Source organism: Sapajus apella, unplaced genomic scaffold (assembly GCF_009761245.1).
Source record: "Sapajus apella isolate SASKATOON/1434 unplaced genomic scaffold, GSC_monkey_1.0 scaffold38, whole genome shotgun sequence".
Classification (NCBI taxonomy): Eukaryota; Metazoa; Chordata; class Mammalia; order Primates; family Cebidae; genus Sapajus; species Sapajus apella.
The window spans coordinates 9647822-9662886 of record NW_022436978.1 but is presented as its reverse complement, the minus strand read 5'-3'; the positions used below and the strand labels follow the sequence as shown (position 1 = coordinate 9662886).

The 15065-nt window shown below is 33.7% G+C and overlaps 1 protein-coding gene across 3 annotated transcripts in view; it reads right to left on the bottom strand.

The window, feature by feature from the left end:
* Positions 1 to 1669: 1669 nt before the first annotated feature.
* The window catches only part of FGF12 (fibroblast growth factor 12), a 581066-nt gene continuing 567670 nt past the window's right edge, over positions 1670 to 15065 (bottom strand). For 2 of the 3 annotated variants that reach the window (XM_032298541.1, XM_032298540.1), the window contains one exon: positions 1670 to 6378. In XM_032298541.1, coding sequence (XP_032154432.1) covers positions 6260 to 6378 — 119 coding nt within the window. In that variant the 3' untranslated portion in view covers positions 1670 to 6259. The remainder of the gene's footprint in view (positions 6379 to 15065) is intronic. The other variant, XM_032298539.1, reaches the window with a different exon arrangement.

The window sequence follows — 15065 nt, the reverse complement described above, 5'->3', positions numbered from 1 at the left end:
ATGCAACATTTCAAAATCAGCAGTGCTTTCATGGGTATGAATAAAAGTAGGTATGATTTGAACCTCTGATCTAGAATAAGCAAGCTCCATTTTCTAATTCCCTCAATGAGAGTCATCTAAAAGCATTGAGCATGTCAGATATGTTGAGTTATTGTCAAATGTACCACTTTAAAAAATATTTGCAGCTGTTTGTCTCTTTATCAATGACCTGCACAGTGCCTTCTTCATAGCAGTCACTTAATGCCTAGGAAATTGAATTTTCAATGCTTTTGTTTGTTCTTATGGTTTATGGCAGTAGATTTAATTAATCAATATTTGCATTTCTCTGCTGGTTTTTAGAATATCCAGTGATCTGTGATAGAAAATATATCTATTGCTGGTAATAGAGATTTCCTAAGTTTTGCTCTTTTCATTTCCTCTTGATAAAAGGGCTCTGAATTTCATTCAAATATTTATCACTCAACCATGCAGACTTGTATCTTTGGGGACAATCCAGCCTCCAGGTCTTGGTTGACTCAAGCTAGTTAACATATCTCAATTTTCTGGCCATGGTCGGTCATTAAAGCATGGACACATGATCTAAGTCAGGTCAATGAAGTGTAAGATGTTGTCTAGGGGATTATAATAGAGAATAAATGATATAAGCATTCAGGTTCTGAAACTTTAAAGGAATTTCTGCCTTCAAGAGGGAAGTTAGACATGGAGGTGGACAGAGCTGAGAGAATTACAGACGAATTAAGCCTCGATGCTGATGCTGTGTACATAGATATTCTAGATGAAGTGCCATTTTGGTTTGGGGATTCTGTCTGCGCAACCAGAAATGTCCTAGCAGGTACAGATGTTCAAACAAATACAAAGTCTGTGTTGAAAAACCTTGGAGTAACTCAACTCGGTAACTTATTGATCTCAACTCAGTTTTTGTTCCACCTCCTTTTCTGAACACTCTTCCCAAGGAAGCCCTGATTTGCAAGTATCCATATCTTTGATTCAAATGATTTTTTACTCCTTGAGATGCCTTTGTCATCTCTTATCACTCAGCAAATATCTATTCTTTTTCAATCGCTGTCTTGCCTCTAATCTCTGATGCCTTTGTCGCATCCTCAGTGGCATGTGAAATCTTTTTTGCATCTATCATAGCACATACTTTTAGGTATTACATTACTTATTTACGTGTCTACCTTTCTTCTTTTTTTTTTTTTTTTTGAGATTGCAATTTAGTTTATGATGCCTAAACTCAACTGTGCCTCTAGTTGTTCTGTTATGAATAAAATAATACACGAATGTACTTTAGTTCTTAATTCTTGAAAGTAAAATGTCAGGTTGTACCAGTAGCTACATAATTACAAAGAAATATTTACTTTTCTTTGACTCTTAATACAATTGGACTTCTTTTCCATCCATAAATCAATTTTTGATCTTTTTCTTAAGAAGACCCAGCACTTTTTCAGCAATATCAGATAAACACACTAAAAATAGGTAGACTTCTCAAAGAAGTTTAATATTTTTAAAAAACGTGCCAGTATTTCATCTACGTGCATGAGCATCTCAGGATTTTAATTGTCTTTCACTCCAGGAAGGTAGTGATATGTAAACATTGTACAAATCTGAGCTTAGAAAACAATTATTTGAATAATCTGTGCTTTAATGCAAAAATGAAACATTAAGTTGCTTAGTTTCTCATACAACATGTTTATTAAACATTTCAGTGTCAATTTCTTCAGATTGTAACATTTAACCTTGTATTGGAGCTAATATCAATTCTAGCCATGGGAGTATGTTTTGGACTTTTTGAACAATTTTGAGTAAAATGAATGTCACTGTCTTTAAATTGTGCTTGGAGAAAAAACAAAGAAACATCAGCTCATTCTTTCCAACTAGTTGAACATTTAATGATGCAATGTTTTTTATTACATTATTTTAGGGCTATTATCATAATGTTAAATATTCTTATTTTTGCTTCCATCTGTTACTAAAGCTCAATATATCATTTCTGAACATTATTAATCTTCACTTAACTTAGACTTATATACTGTATCTTTAACTTGGGCTCCAGGAAAAATCCTGAAAAATAAAAATCAGCATCTAGCATCCTGTTCCTATTCTACAACCACAAATTCTCAGTCTGATATGACTTATTATGAAATCCATATTGGGAAGTATAGATGTTTAAGATAACTTTTTCTAACTAAAAAAATAATTTCCTGTGCATCTCAAGGGGGATTAAAAATCACCAAAGTACTGAAGGAACAGTACTTTGCTTTGATTATTATTCCCATCTGTTTTTTATTATAAAGTGGCAATTTGTACTATCATTAGAAATATACATTAATGTATAAAGTTTTGCATTCAAATCTCTTTATTTTTAACTATGACTACAGACCACAAATCAAATAAAAACTCTATATAATATATCCTTATTTCAGAAGCATATGTATATATACACATATATATTTGTAGAACAATTCACTGTTTTAAATGTAATTTTGACTTAAAAAATGCTATTTACAATTTTATGACAGAGAAATAACCTCAGCCTTTTATGATACTAAAATGAGCAGGGAATTTTTATGTTTGTGTCTCATCTTGTGCAGATGAAATTAAGCAACATCATGGAAAATCTTCTCAAGAGCAAGGCCTGGTAGACTAAGCTATGAGGGTGAAATAGATTTGCTGTTTCTGGGTCTATGTTAAAAAAAAAAAAAAAATCACTGGCAATGTAGTCATACTTACTTCTTCACCAAGAAATCAGTGGTCCCAAATTAGGACTTCCAAACTTTTCAATATGCAACCTTGAAGTCTTTTCTTGTCCTTATTCTTGTCTTAATACTCTCATCTCTCACTAGTGGCAATGCAGGACCACCAATCTAGATATTAGATTGTTCCTATTTTATTAAACAGAAGAGTTCTTTTAAACAAGTTTTCCGAATTACAATGAGGCCCATAAAGCATCACATTGCTTTACATTCCTGTCTATTGAGCCAATGCATAATGGCTAAAAATGTGCTATTAAATTTGTATGTAAATTTCAAAGCCAAAGCTATTACTGTGAGAATAGGGTGGCTTGCTGCCCTCCAATTTGCAGAAGCACAAAAGTCTCTGAATGAGCAAATGGAATTTCAGCACCATTTGTTTCTATACTTCACTCATCGGGCTTAAAAATCAAGTAAGGTATATTGACCATAGAGCTATTTTGTGAGACTCTCAGTTTTGTTTTCATTCTTAAGCTCATTGATTTTGAAGCTTATTCCAATAAGAACTCAGAATAAACATACCTTAATTTATATCTGCATAGCCAATTGCAAATCATTGCTAAAAGCCGTATTTTTCCTGGGAAAAATCCCAATGCACATTTTAAAAAAAAAAGCTTATTTTACTTAAAAAGGAGTAAGTGATGAATGAATTGAAGACCCAGAAATCCGAACAATGAAAATTAAAGAATTATTCTACTTGAAATAAGCCTGAAAAACAAAGTACATAAACTCAATCATATTTTTGGATGAAGTTGGATATTATACATTTATATATGGTAATATTTTTGAAAACTCAGTGAATACGGGCTTATTCTATTAAAGTTTTTAATGTACTTAAAAACAAGCAGCAGTTAAGCAAACATTAACCCTTTGCTCTAAGCTACAATTTTTGTCAGGTTTATGTGTAAAAGAAATGAGATGTCTAATTCATTATCTAAACTAAATTGGAAATAAGACAAAGCTAATTTCCAAAACATTTTACTGCAGTGAACATTTGCTTAACATAATACAGAGAAAAACAATATACAAATTGGGTGCTTAGAATTCTTTCTTAACTTCTATCAGGAAAGTGACAAATGTGATTCTAGATGGTAAATAACCAGCCACTAAATATAGAGAAATTTTGTTAGTGATTCATCTCTATTTTTTAATAACCAACTTAAATATACTTTGTCATAAATCATTGTAATTGATTTTTATAAATTTCATCCATTGTGTTATGAAACCATCAATTGTTTTATGATGAGTGTGTATGTGTGTGTATCACCAGAAAATCTCAAGTCATTTCATGCTAAAGGAGCCAGTGTCCCATTGTGTTGAAGTTTCTTTTTTATCTTTTTCAAATAAAATAAGCTTTATGTTTGGGATTTTTTTTTTTTTTTTTTTGGTTCTGGTAGTGACAGGTATATTTATAATCAAGTTGAATCAAGAGTGACAAGAGGAAATACAGCTAGAGTTACATTTTGTCCCCAAGGGTATTCTTTTCCTATAAGAGCAAGTCCGTTTTTAGAAAATTTAAATGTCTTTGTTACCTTCCAAATATTTTGGGTAAACAAATATCACTTGCAAATGTGTCTTCAGAATCTTTCCCTAGATGCATAACATTTGTTCTTCCCAACTGCTTAAGCAAATTCCTTCATTTTCTGCTTACCTCTAGATAATAAAAATAGGATACTTGGTAAAGAATATGATCCACTATTGAAGAATAATGACTGTGTAAAGTGAGGGAAACTATGCTGACCTTGAAATACAACAACCAATGGCAAGGTTTGAGGTGAGGGCCTAGAGCTTCTGCAAAGTGTATATATTTTAGGGAGTCATATTTGGAACAATACATGCTGGACAGTAGAGATATAGGAGAAGTTACATGCTAAGTCTTCTCATTGATAATATCCACAAATCTGCATACTTTTTTCACATTCTGTTTTGTGTGTTTTTTCCCTTTAAATTTTGATGTCTCTACACTGCTCCTGATTTGTAGGACTAAATAGATCTATTTATTCCAATTCAAATTATATAACATTTATTTCTTCCTGATTTTTAAAACTACTTCAGTATTCTTAACTGTTGTTGCCTTCTCTTACCCTGAATTCTTTTTCGCTACTTTAACTGCTCACAGAATCCTGTCTGTTGGAGCCATAGCTGTTGAATTCCGTATTATTTCTCTACACCCCTTGAACATTTAGTGTATTACTTGTAAACTTCTGTGTTCTAGGAAACAAACGAATTGCTAACTGGACTTGTAAATGAGCATATATATGGCAACAAATAAGCTACTGGCTTCATAAGACAGTAAGTTAGGAATTTCACAGTCATGTCTCCCAATTTCATGGCAGAGTTTGAAAAATGATGTAAGACCCTGGTAACGTACAAAGGCAAATGCAATTTGCATTGACTAATATTTCCTAGGACATATGTCCTTATGTAAAACCCCTCTTCTTTCTTCCCTGCTGCAAGACAGGGTAAAAGCTTTCTAAAACAAACATGCGCTTATACTCTCAAAGGTGTCCACAAAGCAAAAAATCAGACCACATGCTAAGAGCAATTAACTTACACCTCACCACCTGAACATAGCACTGGCAAAGAATTCTCAAAAGTCACTTCAGCATTAGAACAGTTACTAACTTTTTTCCTAAACTACTACTACTACTACAAAAAAAAAAAGAACTCCTGAAATAATATCTTTGATAAAACTGTTATACTCTAGGATAATTTGAAATTATTTTTATGAAATAATTAAATTTGTTAAGGCTATTAGATTCAATAAAAGACTTTCCTTTTACATAAAACGATCTTAAATTACATCCTCAAAAATAATTTCTCACACTTTTCTTGATGATAAATGGTTCCTGGCTATATATATTTTTAAATACTTTAGTATTCCTAGCTATCTATTTGCCTTCTCCTACACCGAGTTCTTTTTCGCCACTTTAAACTGGTCACACAATCCCGTCTGTTGAATAGTTTATAATTTGAAAATGTTCAATTTCATGGTTAAAAAAAAATCCTGCAAACAGAATAGAATGGTGTGTCAATTCCAGATGCCCAAATAAAATACAAAATCAAGAAAACCACACATTGCAGCATTATCGTGAGTTTAAGCTGTTTAGTATACAACATCAGTTTCTGAGTTCAATTCTCCAAAACCCTTTCCTTTAAAGTAATAACTTTATTTCATCTTTATTAATGTCTTAATTACAGTTAGCTCTCTCCTCATAACAATACAGTTTAGTTTAATGTTTGTGGAGTCCTGATTTATTTTTTCCTTTGTTTTTAAGTGTGCTAATCTTTGTGCATGTGTATTTTCTACCACATTGCAACAAGCAAGCTTTGGTTCAACTTTCTTGTCCTACACAAAGAAAGATTTTGAGTGCAGAATCTTAGCCACTAGGTCTTGCGTTGTCATTTTATTTTCCTCTCCTTTGGGCGGATTTACTGGAAGGAAATGGGTAAATGGGAGGGAAGAGAAGGGGAAGGGATGAGAGAGGGAAGAAGGGAAGAGTTCTCAGCTATGTTGAATCTTGATTCACGACTTTGCCTCCATTCATGGTTGGTGTTCCAGAACTTTTCCTTGAACGCCCTTGTTTTTCTCCAATTTCATGTAATGATGGTTCTCTGTACATACACACTGAAAGGCAAAATCAAAAAAATTACTTATGATAGTGGACATAAATTTGATTCAATAAGCTTTGCAAATTTGCTTTTACAGTATTCTTCACTCTCATCACGAGCTCTTCTCCCCATTATAAAAGAGTTTTAACTTGATAATATATTTAGTGGACACACATAATTCTCTTCCAATTCTTTCAGCCACAGCCTTTTAAACTTTTCTTGAACTATAGACATGTGAGTTGCTTCTGTTCTCTTATAGATAAAGCTTGAATCTTTATAGCTCACTAACCTAGAAAACAGGATTTTCATCCAGAGTCAGAGGAGACATGGGAAGTATTTTGCTTTTTGCTCCTTAATCTGAAATCTAATTTGGGTAGGGAAAAAATATTCATTTTCATGTTTCTATTCTTTACCCTACCATAGGAAATATGATGTTGTGTCAAACTGAACTATTTATTGCCAATTTCCAGGGTATCCTATGTAAAAATAAGGGAGGATAAAGGAAAGGAAAAAAGATGAAACAATTTCCCCAATTGTCCTAGATTTCCTTCGCCTAAAGTTAAGAAACACAGTTCATGACGTTTATTTATCAACAGAGCATGTGATTATGCAACCGTGAGACTTCAGTTCACATCTGTACATTTCCCTTTCTGCTCTATTGTTTAGTCTGGCTGTAAAGTTCAGTCATCTGTGAGCCATTATGACTATTCCTAGATAGATAATTGTTTAGAAAGAACAATTTTTTTTCAAATTATAGTTATTCTTACAAAACACAATCTATCAGCTTATTGAACACATTAATCCAGCTTCATTATACTGTTGTGAAATAGACAAATGTGACTAGAGTATATGATATGTCTCATGTAAATATCAGGAGTTAACTTTTATCCTTGGCATAGGAACACACAGTTAGGTATCTCCACCTATTGAATCATCATTACAAAGATTTAATAATTTGAATGTTACTTCCAACATCAGATAGCTTCCTCCCTTGAACTTTGAGTGGTTATCAATTTGGGAACCATGCTACCTGGATCTACACCTTGACTCAGCTGCCTACTAACCTTGTTAATTTGGATACATTTTCATAAATGAAAAATAGCATGTTTATGAAGATTAAATGCCTTACATGTGGGAAGTACCAAAAACGTTTATGAAAATTAAGAAGCTGATTTCTTTGTGAGCATTTTGAATAACAGATTTTCAGAGAATATACAAATAAATTATTTTGACTGAAAGTAGTATTCTAAATCCAAGACTAGACTAAAAGAGAATTTAGAATACAAGTGAGAGTCTCCTAAGACAGGTTCACTGATGAGGAGACAGATTTCTTCCAACATACTCAATTACAGAACTTCTTAAATGTTACTTTACATTTGAATCGCCTAGGAATATTGTTACAATGAAGATTATGAATCAGAAGGACTCTAGTGAGCTTGAGATTCTGTATTTTAAATAAGATCTCAGGTGATACTGATGCTGATAAAATCCAGACCACATTTTTAGTAGTACAAAATATATGTATAAAATATGTATGTTAAGGCCCTTATGCAAATTAGCCACATATATTTTAATGAGATTTAAAAATATTTCAATTACCGCACTGAATGGCTCTTCCAACATCCCCAAAGGACTAAATGCTTTTGGCTGAAGTAACAGAGTATACAGAGGAAACCAGCTCAGAGAGTGGATCACATAATGTCCAAATGACACAAGTAAGCCATTCAAGTTTGTGTGTCTTTTTTTTTTTTTTTTTTTTTCCAACAAATAGAATATCCTTATGGAAAATCTTGCTGGAATCTTGAAGTTCCCTAAGTCTAATGGCTCTTACCTCTCTTGATACTTTTTTTAATAACAGAAAAACTCCAAAATTGAAGCATAGTTTTTTATTTGTGTAAAATATAACCATTTACATATGAACAGGGGAACTCAAGAAATAATGAAGTGATTCAGTTGGAAAGCTAATCATATGATGCCATAAAATAGTTCTTCCCAACTCTGTCACCTATTAAGCTTTGAAAAATCATACATTTGCAGGCTTCACCACAAACTGCTAAATCAGAATCTCAGTGATTTTACAAAAATCTCCTTTTTAAAAAAAATATTTTGACCTGCAAATTCCTAAGCTTCATCTGGAAACACGTGAGGAATAAATTTTCTAATTTTCATTAAAGTATATATTTTTATCATTTTTTAAAGCTGAGTTTCTTAGAGTTGCAATTTCCTTTTTAGTTTTGTTATGCTACAGATTTTACCCAAAACATTCATTTGGACTTTTATTTTTTTCTATTTCTCACTTGCAGGTAAAATACTTCATTTGTGTCAGCACACAATGTTACTAGTAATAGTACTGCTGCAGATAACTTTTACAGTAATTTTACCCTGCTGGCCATCTTGATATTGAGAGGTATTGCAAATTGACATCTGCAAATATACAGTGTTTCAAAAAGACCAAAATTCACCAGTGCTACAGCAAAATGTAAAATTTGCTCTTTTTCTCATACAAGTCAATTTTTGAATTCCCAATCTTTCCATTAAATGGAGTAATAAAATTCACGGTTTTGAAAAGCTAGTTCGTGTCCCAGTTAGAAAATGACAAGTACTAGGTAGGTTTTCCAGTTCACTGATAAAAACTGCTCTCCTCCTCAATCAATCAAATAGGTATTCGAATTTCTATACTTCTGCTAACCAAAATAAAAAGGATGTTAGGAGAAAATAAAGTTATTCTAGAAATTGCATGCAAATCCAAATATAGGTAGCAAAACCTTGGTCAAACCAACAGATTAAATTGAATTTCCTGAGCTTTAATTTTCATTGTTATTGACAGTACCTTGGATTCAGTAACAGATCTAATTTAAGAAGCTGACAAATTAAGGGGTATAAGTCTCAATCAAATTTCTGAATTACAAGACCATAATTCAATTAGAAAGCAAAGAAGTAATAAAGTACCTCCCTTCAGTAATATAAATACCTTAATACCATCCACAGTTGCATTAACTCTTAATGACTGCTATTCTGAGTGTACATTATAATAACAAAACAATTTGAGGGAAAAAAAACAAGGTGTAAGTATTCTCTAAAGTGCATTATATGTGCAAAATGTAAACAAAAATCACCATGATGTATACAGCAGCCTCAACGATAATTCCTTGAATAAATCTATCATTTCAGAGTATTCAAAGCAATTTTAAATTGATTAATTTGGCAATTACAGTAACAGGTGAATATAGAAGGTGAGAAATTATCACCCCAATTTTTTAAATATGAAAGAAATTAAGCCACTTCCATAAAGTCAGATGGTGAGTGGTGGCAGGGCCAGGATGAATATGCAGGGTTTCAAGGTCCTAGTTAAGTGTTTTGAATAAAATCAGAAATACCATAATTTATCCAATAAACACCGTAAAATGACTGACATATCAGTGTTTGAAATCCTATATCCGTATGTTAATCAATATTTAAGTTGACCTTACCTTCACTAAATATTCCTAAAGTCATTCAGGAATGGTAATAAAAGAAAATGCATGGTTATTTAAAAAAAAAAACCCAAAATAAAAAAGAAAGTAACAAGTGTTGTTGAGTATGTGGAGGAATTGAAACTCTTATGCACTGCTATTTCAAATGTAAAATGGTGCAGCCACTGTGGAAAATGAAATGGTGACTCCTCAAAAAAAAAAATATGGATGTATCATATGATCCAGCAATTCTGCCTGTAGGTGTACACTCAAAAGAAATGAAAGTAGGGACTGTAGCATCTATCTGTACATCTATGCCCATAGAGGCATTATTACCATAGCCCAAAGATGGAAGCACCAAAATGTCCACTGACAAATGAATGGGTAAATATAAGGTGATATATACATAGAGTGAAATAGTATTCCACCTTAAAAACAAACTTCTGACACGGTTCAACATGAATGAGCCTTGTGGAAATTGTGCTAAATGAAATAAGCCAGTTACAAGGGGCCAAATATTGCATGACTCCACTTATGTGAGATACTTAGAGTAGTCAAGTTTGCAGAGGCAGAAAATAGAACCGTATTTCCCAGGGGCTGTGGGAAGAATGGGGATTTCATTTTTAATGGGTACAGAGCTTCCATTGGGGAAGATGAAAAAGTTGTGGAGATGGATGATGGTGATGTTTGCACAACAATGTGAATGTACTTAATAGCAATGACATGTATACTGAAAAATGATTAAAATGGTAAATTTTGTATTATCATATTTTACCACAAATAAAAAGCAGGCAAGCAAGCAAACAGCTTGTCCTGAATTGTCCTGAGTATAAGGTGTATGAAGTGACTCTTTGAAACAAACCCTCTAATTTAGGCAATGTGGGATGTTACTAGTTAACTATGTCTCACTCAGGGCCTTGGGGCTACACTTGTGATACAGATTTTATTTTCAGCAAGTGTGATGTTATAGATAGTATTTAATAAAAACATGATTTTAAACTTTGTTTTTTTCTAATTGCGCTTGATACTATTTTTCCAACACGGTTTCACAGTACTCAAATTTCAAGGATGTTCAGTGTCCTAAAGATGCAAGGCCTGCATGACAAACAATGTTATTTCCCTTTCATCTGGCTTTCCTGGGTTGTCCTTGATCAAGCTGCTTGCCCTCTTTCTATTCGTTTGTCAAGTACATAAAGTAGGAAAAATATACATTTGCTTCCCCCACCCCAAGATATTTCTGAAATAAAATATCATTGTTCCTCTAACCTGCATATCATCAGGTTTTGGACAAATGGTAAAATAATATTTTGAAAAGAAAGCGTTTCTGTTTGGTTCTTCAGTACTCTTTCTTCAAATCAAAGCACACTCTTATTTCAGTTATTTTCTTCTTATTTTTCCTCTATTTTAATTTACATTTCAATTTTCCTCCTCTTTAATGTTTCTATTCATGCTTTTGACTTTTCTAGAGCTATTGTAGATTGAAACAGAGGGATTCAACCCAGCTTTCTGAGTGAAAATAAGGTAGAGATTTGGTGTGAGAGTGTTCCTCCTTATTTTTAGACACGAGAACAAGCAAGTGTTTCTAATAACACAGCTCACAGCATGTACTACTTTAAAGCACAGTGTTTACCAAGAATTGCCAGTTTAACCCTTCAGTGTCAGCAGAATGCGCTTGTGAGGTAGACACTAGTTACCAGGTGACCTGGCATAGTGAAGGTTGTGATTTTAACAGCTGTCTGAGCATGCACTGACTATGTATCCATAGAAAGCCTTGCAGTTCTGGTAACACAAAATGGTACACTTGGTCAGAACAAGACCGTAACATACTGACTTTGGGATAATATAAAGTATTTGTTCTATTTTTTAAAATTCTTGCTCCATTTTAAAGTGAACGATTGTGCTTTTAGAAAAGAAAAATATAAAATATATATTACTGAGCTTTGAAGTATTGTTTAAAAATCCATTTTCTCTTTGTAGGATTAGGTATGGATTTTTCCACGGCAGGCTTTCTATTTAACATTTTTCTATTACATTCTTTTCATTGATGCCTGTGTTGCAAATGCAGTTATCAGAATATGCAGGCTTTCCCTGCCATCGTGGTGGCTCAGATTTCCCTATTTACAACTTTTAACATTCAACAGTAACTTTTATTTAAGTTATAAATTCCTTCTGAAAAAAATTACAGTGAAACAATGACTTTCTTAAAAGTATGAAAAAATGAAGTCTTGGGCACTGTTGTTATTTATAAAGTACACGGCTATAATAAACCAGGTGCCAAGTACCATCCCAAGAGCACTCTCCTATTAAGCAGTAGTCATCTTCATAATAATAGCTAACATTAACTGAGCACTTACTATATGCCTTCCCTGTATATATATAAACAGTTTTACAAATGACCTAAAAAAAATAGAGACTTTCAGTGGCCTATTTTGCAGTTTAGGAAACTGAAGAACAAAGAGGGTAGCTTGTCCAAAGTAATATAGCAATACAGGGCAGTCAGCTTTAAAATTCACGTGACATTAACCCTGGTGCCCCCACTCTAAGCTGACAGCCTAACCATTGAGTATGTCTAAATATGTTGAAAAACAACACTGTGTTGACTGGTCTCAAGTCAAAACCTTGACCCCAAACCTCATGGTGGTACAGAGCACTTTCTGGAATTCTACCACATCTTTCTGGTCAATTCCCTCTCTCATTTTTCTCAAGTGACTTACTTCACACTGTTCTCCTTCCACCTCAAGCTTTCAATACCACCTCAGCCCCTCCCCAGGCTCAGGCAATACACTTTCTTTTTTGTCCCTCCCTCCCTCCCCTTCCTTCCTTCTCTCCCTCTCTTCCTTCCTTCTCTCCTTTCTCTCTTTTTCTTTCTTTCTCTCCCTCTCTCTCATTCTTCCATCTTTCTTTATTTTCCAATACAATAAACGATCTGACTTTATATTTCACTTAGAAAACAGAATCAGATGAGAAATGTGTTCATGGCAAAAATTACCATCCTATGCATATCTGCCCCCACATGTTCTGGCTCCTGCTTGCACTGTCCAGTTCTTACCTAAACCTAGAGGACCACAGTGCACTTGATCACAGCCCTCTTACTCAGTGTTCTTCAGTGTCTCTCTCTCCTGCAATGCCAATTTCTGCTTATCTAAGAGTGTTCCCATCAGTACATAAATATATGAAATAGCTTTAAAAACAAAGAACCCTACCATGTAACTGTCATGCTTCTCACCAGCTCCCTCCTTATTTCTCTACTTCCCTTTTATAACGGAAGCTATCAAAAGCGTACTTTAATGTTACCTTCTTCTTTTCTTTGCCTCCTGTTATAATTTAATTCATTCCAGTCAGACTTCTTTCCCACTTTTTCACCGAAATCACTCATGTCAAGTCACTGCTGACCACGAGTTACAAAAGCAATTATCAATTCTCATTTAGCAGCTTACTAGACACTCCAGCAGTGTGGGATACAGTTAATTATTTCTTCCTTTTTGACAAGATGTTTTCACTTGGCTTCTTGAACATGAATCAAAATAGCCTACTCTTTCTGCTAAATCACTGGCTTCTCTATTTTATTCTCCTTTGCAGGAGCCTCCTTTTCCCATAAATGTTAGTTAATATTCCCCAGGAGTACGTCAGCAACTGCATTCATTTTCTTAGAAGTGTGAATAAAACAGGGACGTATTATCCCCCTTTCTTGTCACAAGGATGGTGATGGGGGTCAGGGTGTTATTACTAATATTCTATAATAGGAGACAGTTCTACACAGTAGGGAATTTTTCCAAACAAGATTGTCACCCCATTCGAAAATTAGTCATATAACCTAAGTCAGTGGTTGTCAAGCAATGGTCAATCTGCCTTCAGTGAATCTTTGGTAATGCCTGAGACATGTTTGTCTGTCACCACTATAGAGGAAGATTTGCTGTTGGCGTCTGGAATATAGAGGCTATAGGTGTTGCCAAGTATCCTCCAATGCACAGGGAAGTGACCCACAACAAAGAATTACACAATCCGACGTCCCAAAATGTTAGTAGTGTTTGAGTTGTAATAGCCAGTACTAGCGGATTACATGTGATGTTAAAGTGTCACATTTAAGTAGTTTGTGTGTGTGTGTGTGTCTGTACATTTCAGCACACAGATCCATTATTCGCCCAGTTGGTCATGCCTAACACCTAAAAGTCATCCCTAATTTCTCTCTTTATCTAACCACCTATATCCAATCCATTAGCATGCTCTATCGGGTCTAACTTCAAAATAAATTCAAAGTCATTCTCTCTATCTCTAGTTATAAAACCCTAGAGTCCAATTTACTATTATCTTGCCTAAGATCCTGGATGATTTCTCTGAAATTCTGCTCAAAATCTGTAATGAATCCCTATCATACTAAACATAAAATCTAAAATCCTGAAGGTGGTTACAAGGCCTTAATTTATACGGTCTTCCCTCTAAGTTCATCTCCTACCTTCTATTCCTTTAATCAATCCATTCCAGTCAGATTGGCTTTCTTGCTCATTATTAGACATGCTTGGATTCTATAAAAGCCTTTAAAATCTGTCAGTTTTGTCTGCAGAAAACCTTGTACCGCATCTTTGCATGGTTTACTACTAAATTTCATTTAGATTGCTGTTTAAATGTCATTTACTTCATCTTCCCTAAGAAATTTACCTTCATTATCCGTTTTAAAATAGTTCTTTTTTTTTCATGGAACTAATCTCTAGTGATGTTTTAAAATGCATGCTTATTTTTAATTGCTTTTTTTTTTAAACCCATTTTTAGACATAAGTGCTATCAGGTCAAAATTGTCTTTCCTTGAGTACAGCTGCATCACTGCATCCCCACTGGTACAGTGAAAGATGTTTAGTAGGTGTTTCATAGTTATTTTCCAAATGAATATTCCTATCTACTATGTTATATCGACTTACTGAAGAAGTCTTTGGTTGGAGTAGAGCTGATTTTTCTTTCACCTTTAAATTCAGTGAATCTTTACTTTCTCTAAAGTCCTAAACTTGTGCTAAGTTCCCTGAAATTGACCAATATAAAGGTAAAATAGATGAAACAAATGGAGCAAGGAATATTACACAATAAACAACATTTATCAAGCTCCTTTAGTGATATTTGAATCATCAAATAATAAGCCTCATCTTCACAGAAATTTTTGAAAAATCAATGAGAAAGAAAATAAACCAAGAAAGTTGATGACCACCCTTACCTTTCCTTGTATAAATATATATGATAAATTATAGAGTCTAGAAAGGAAAGA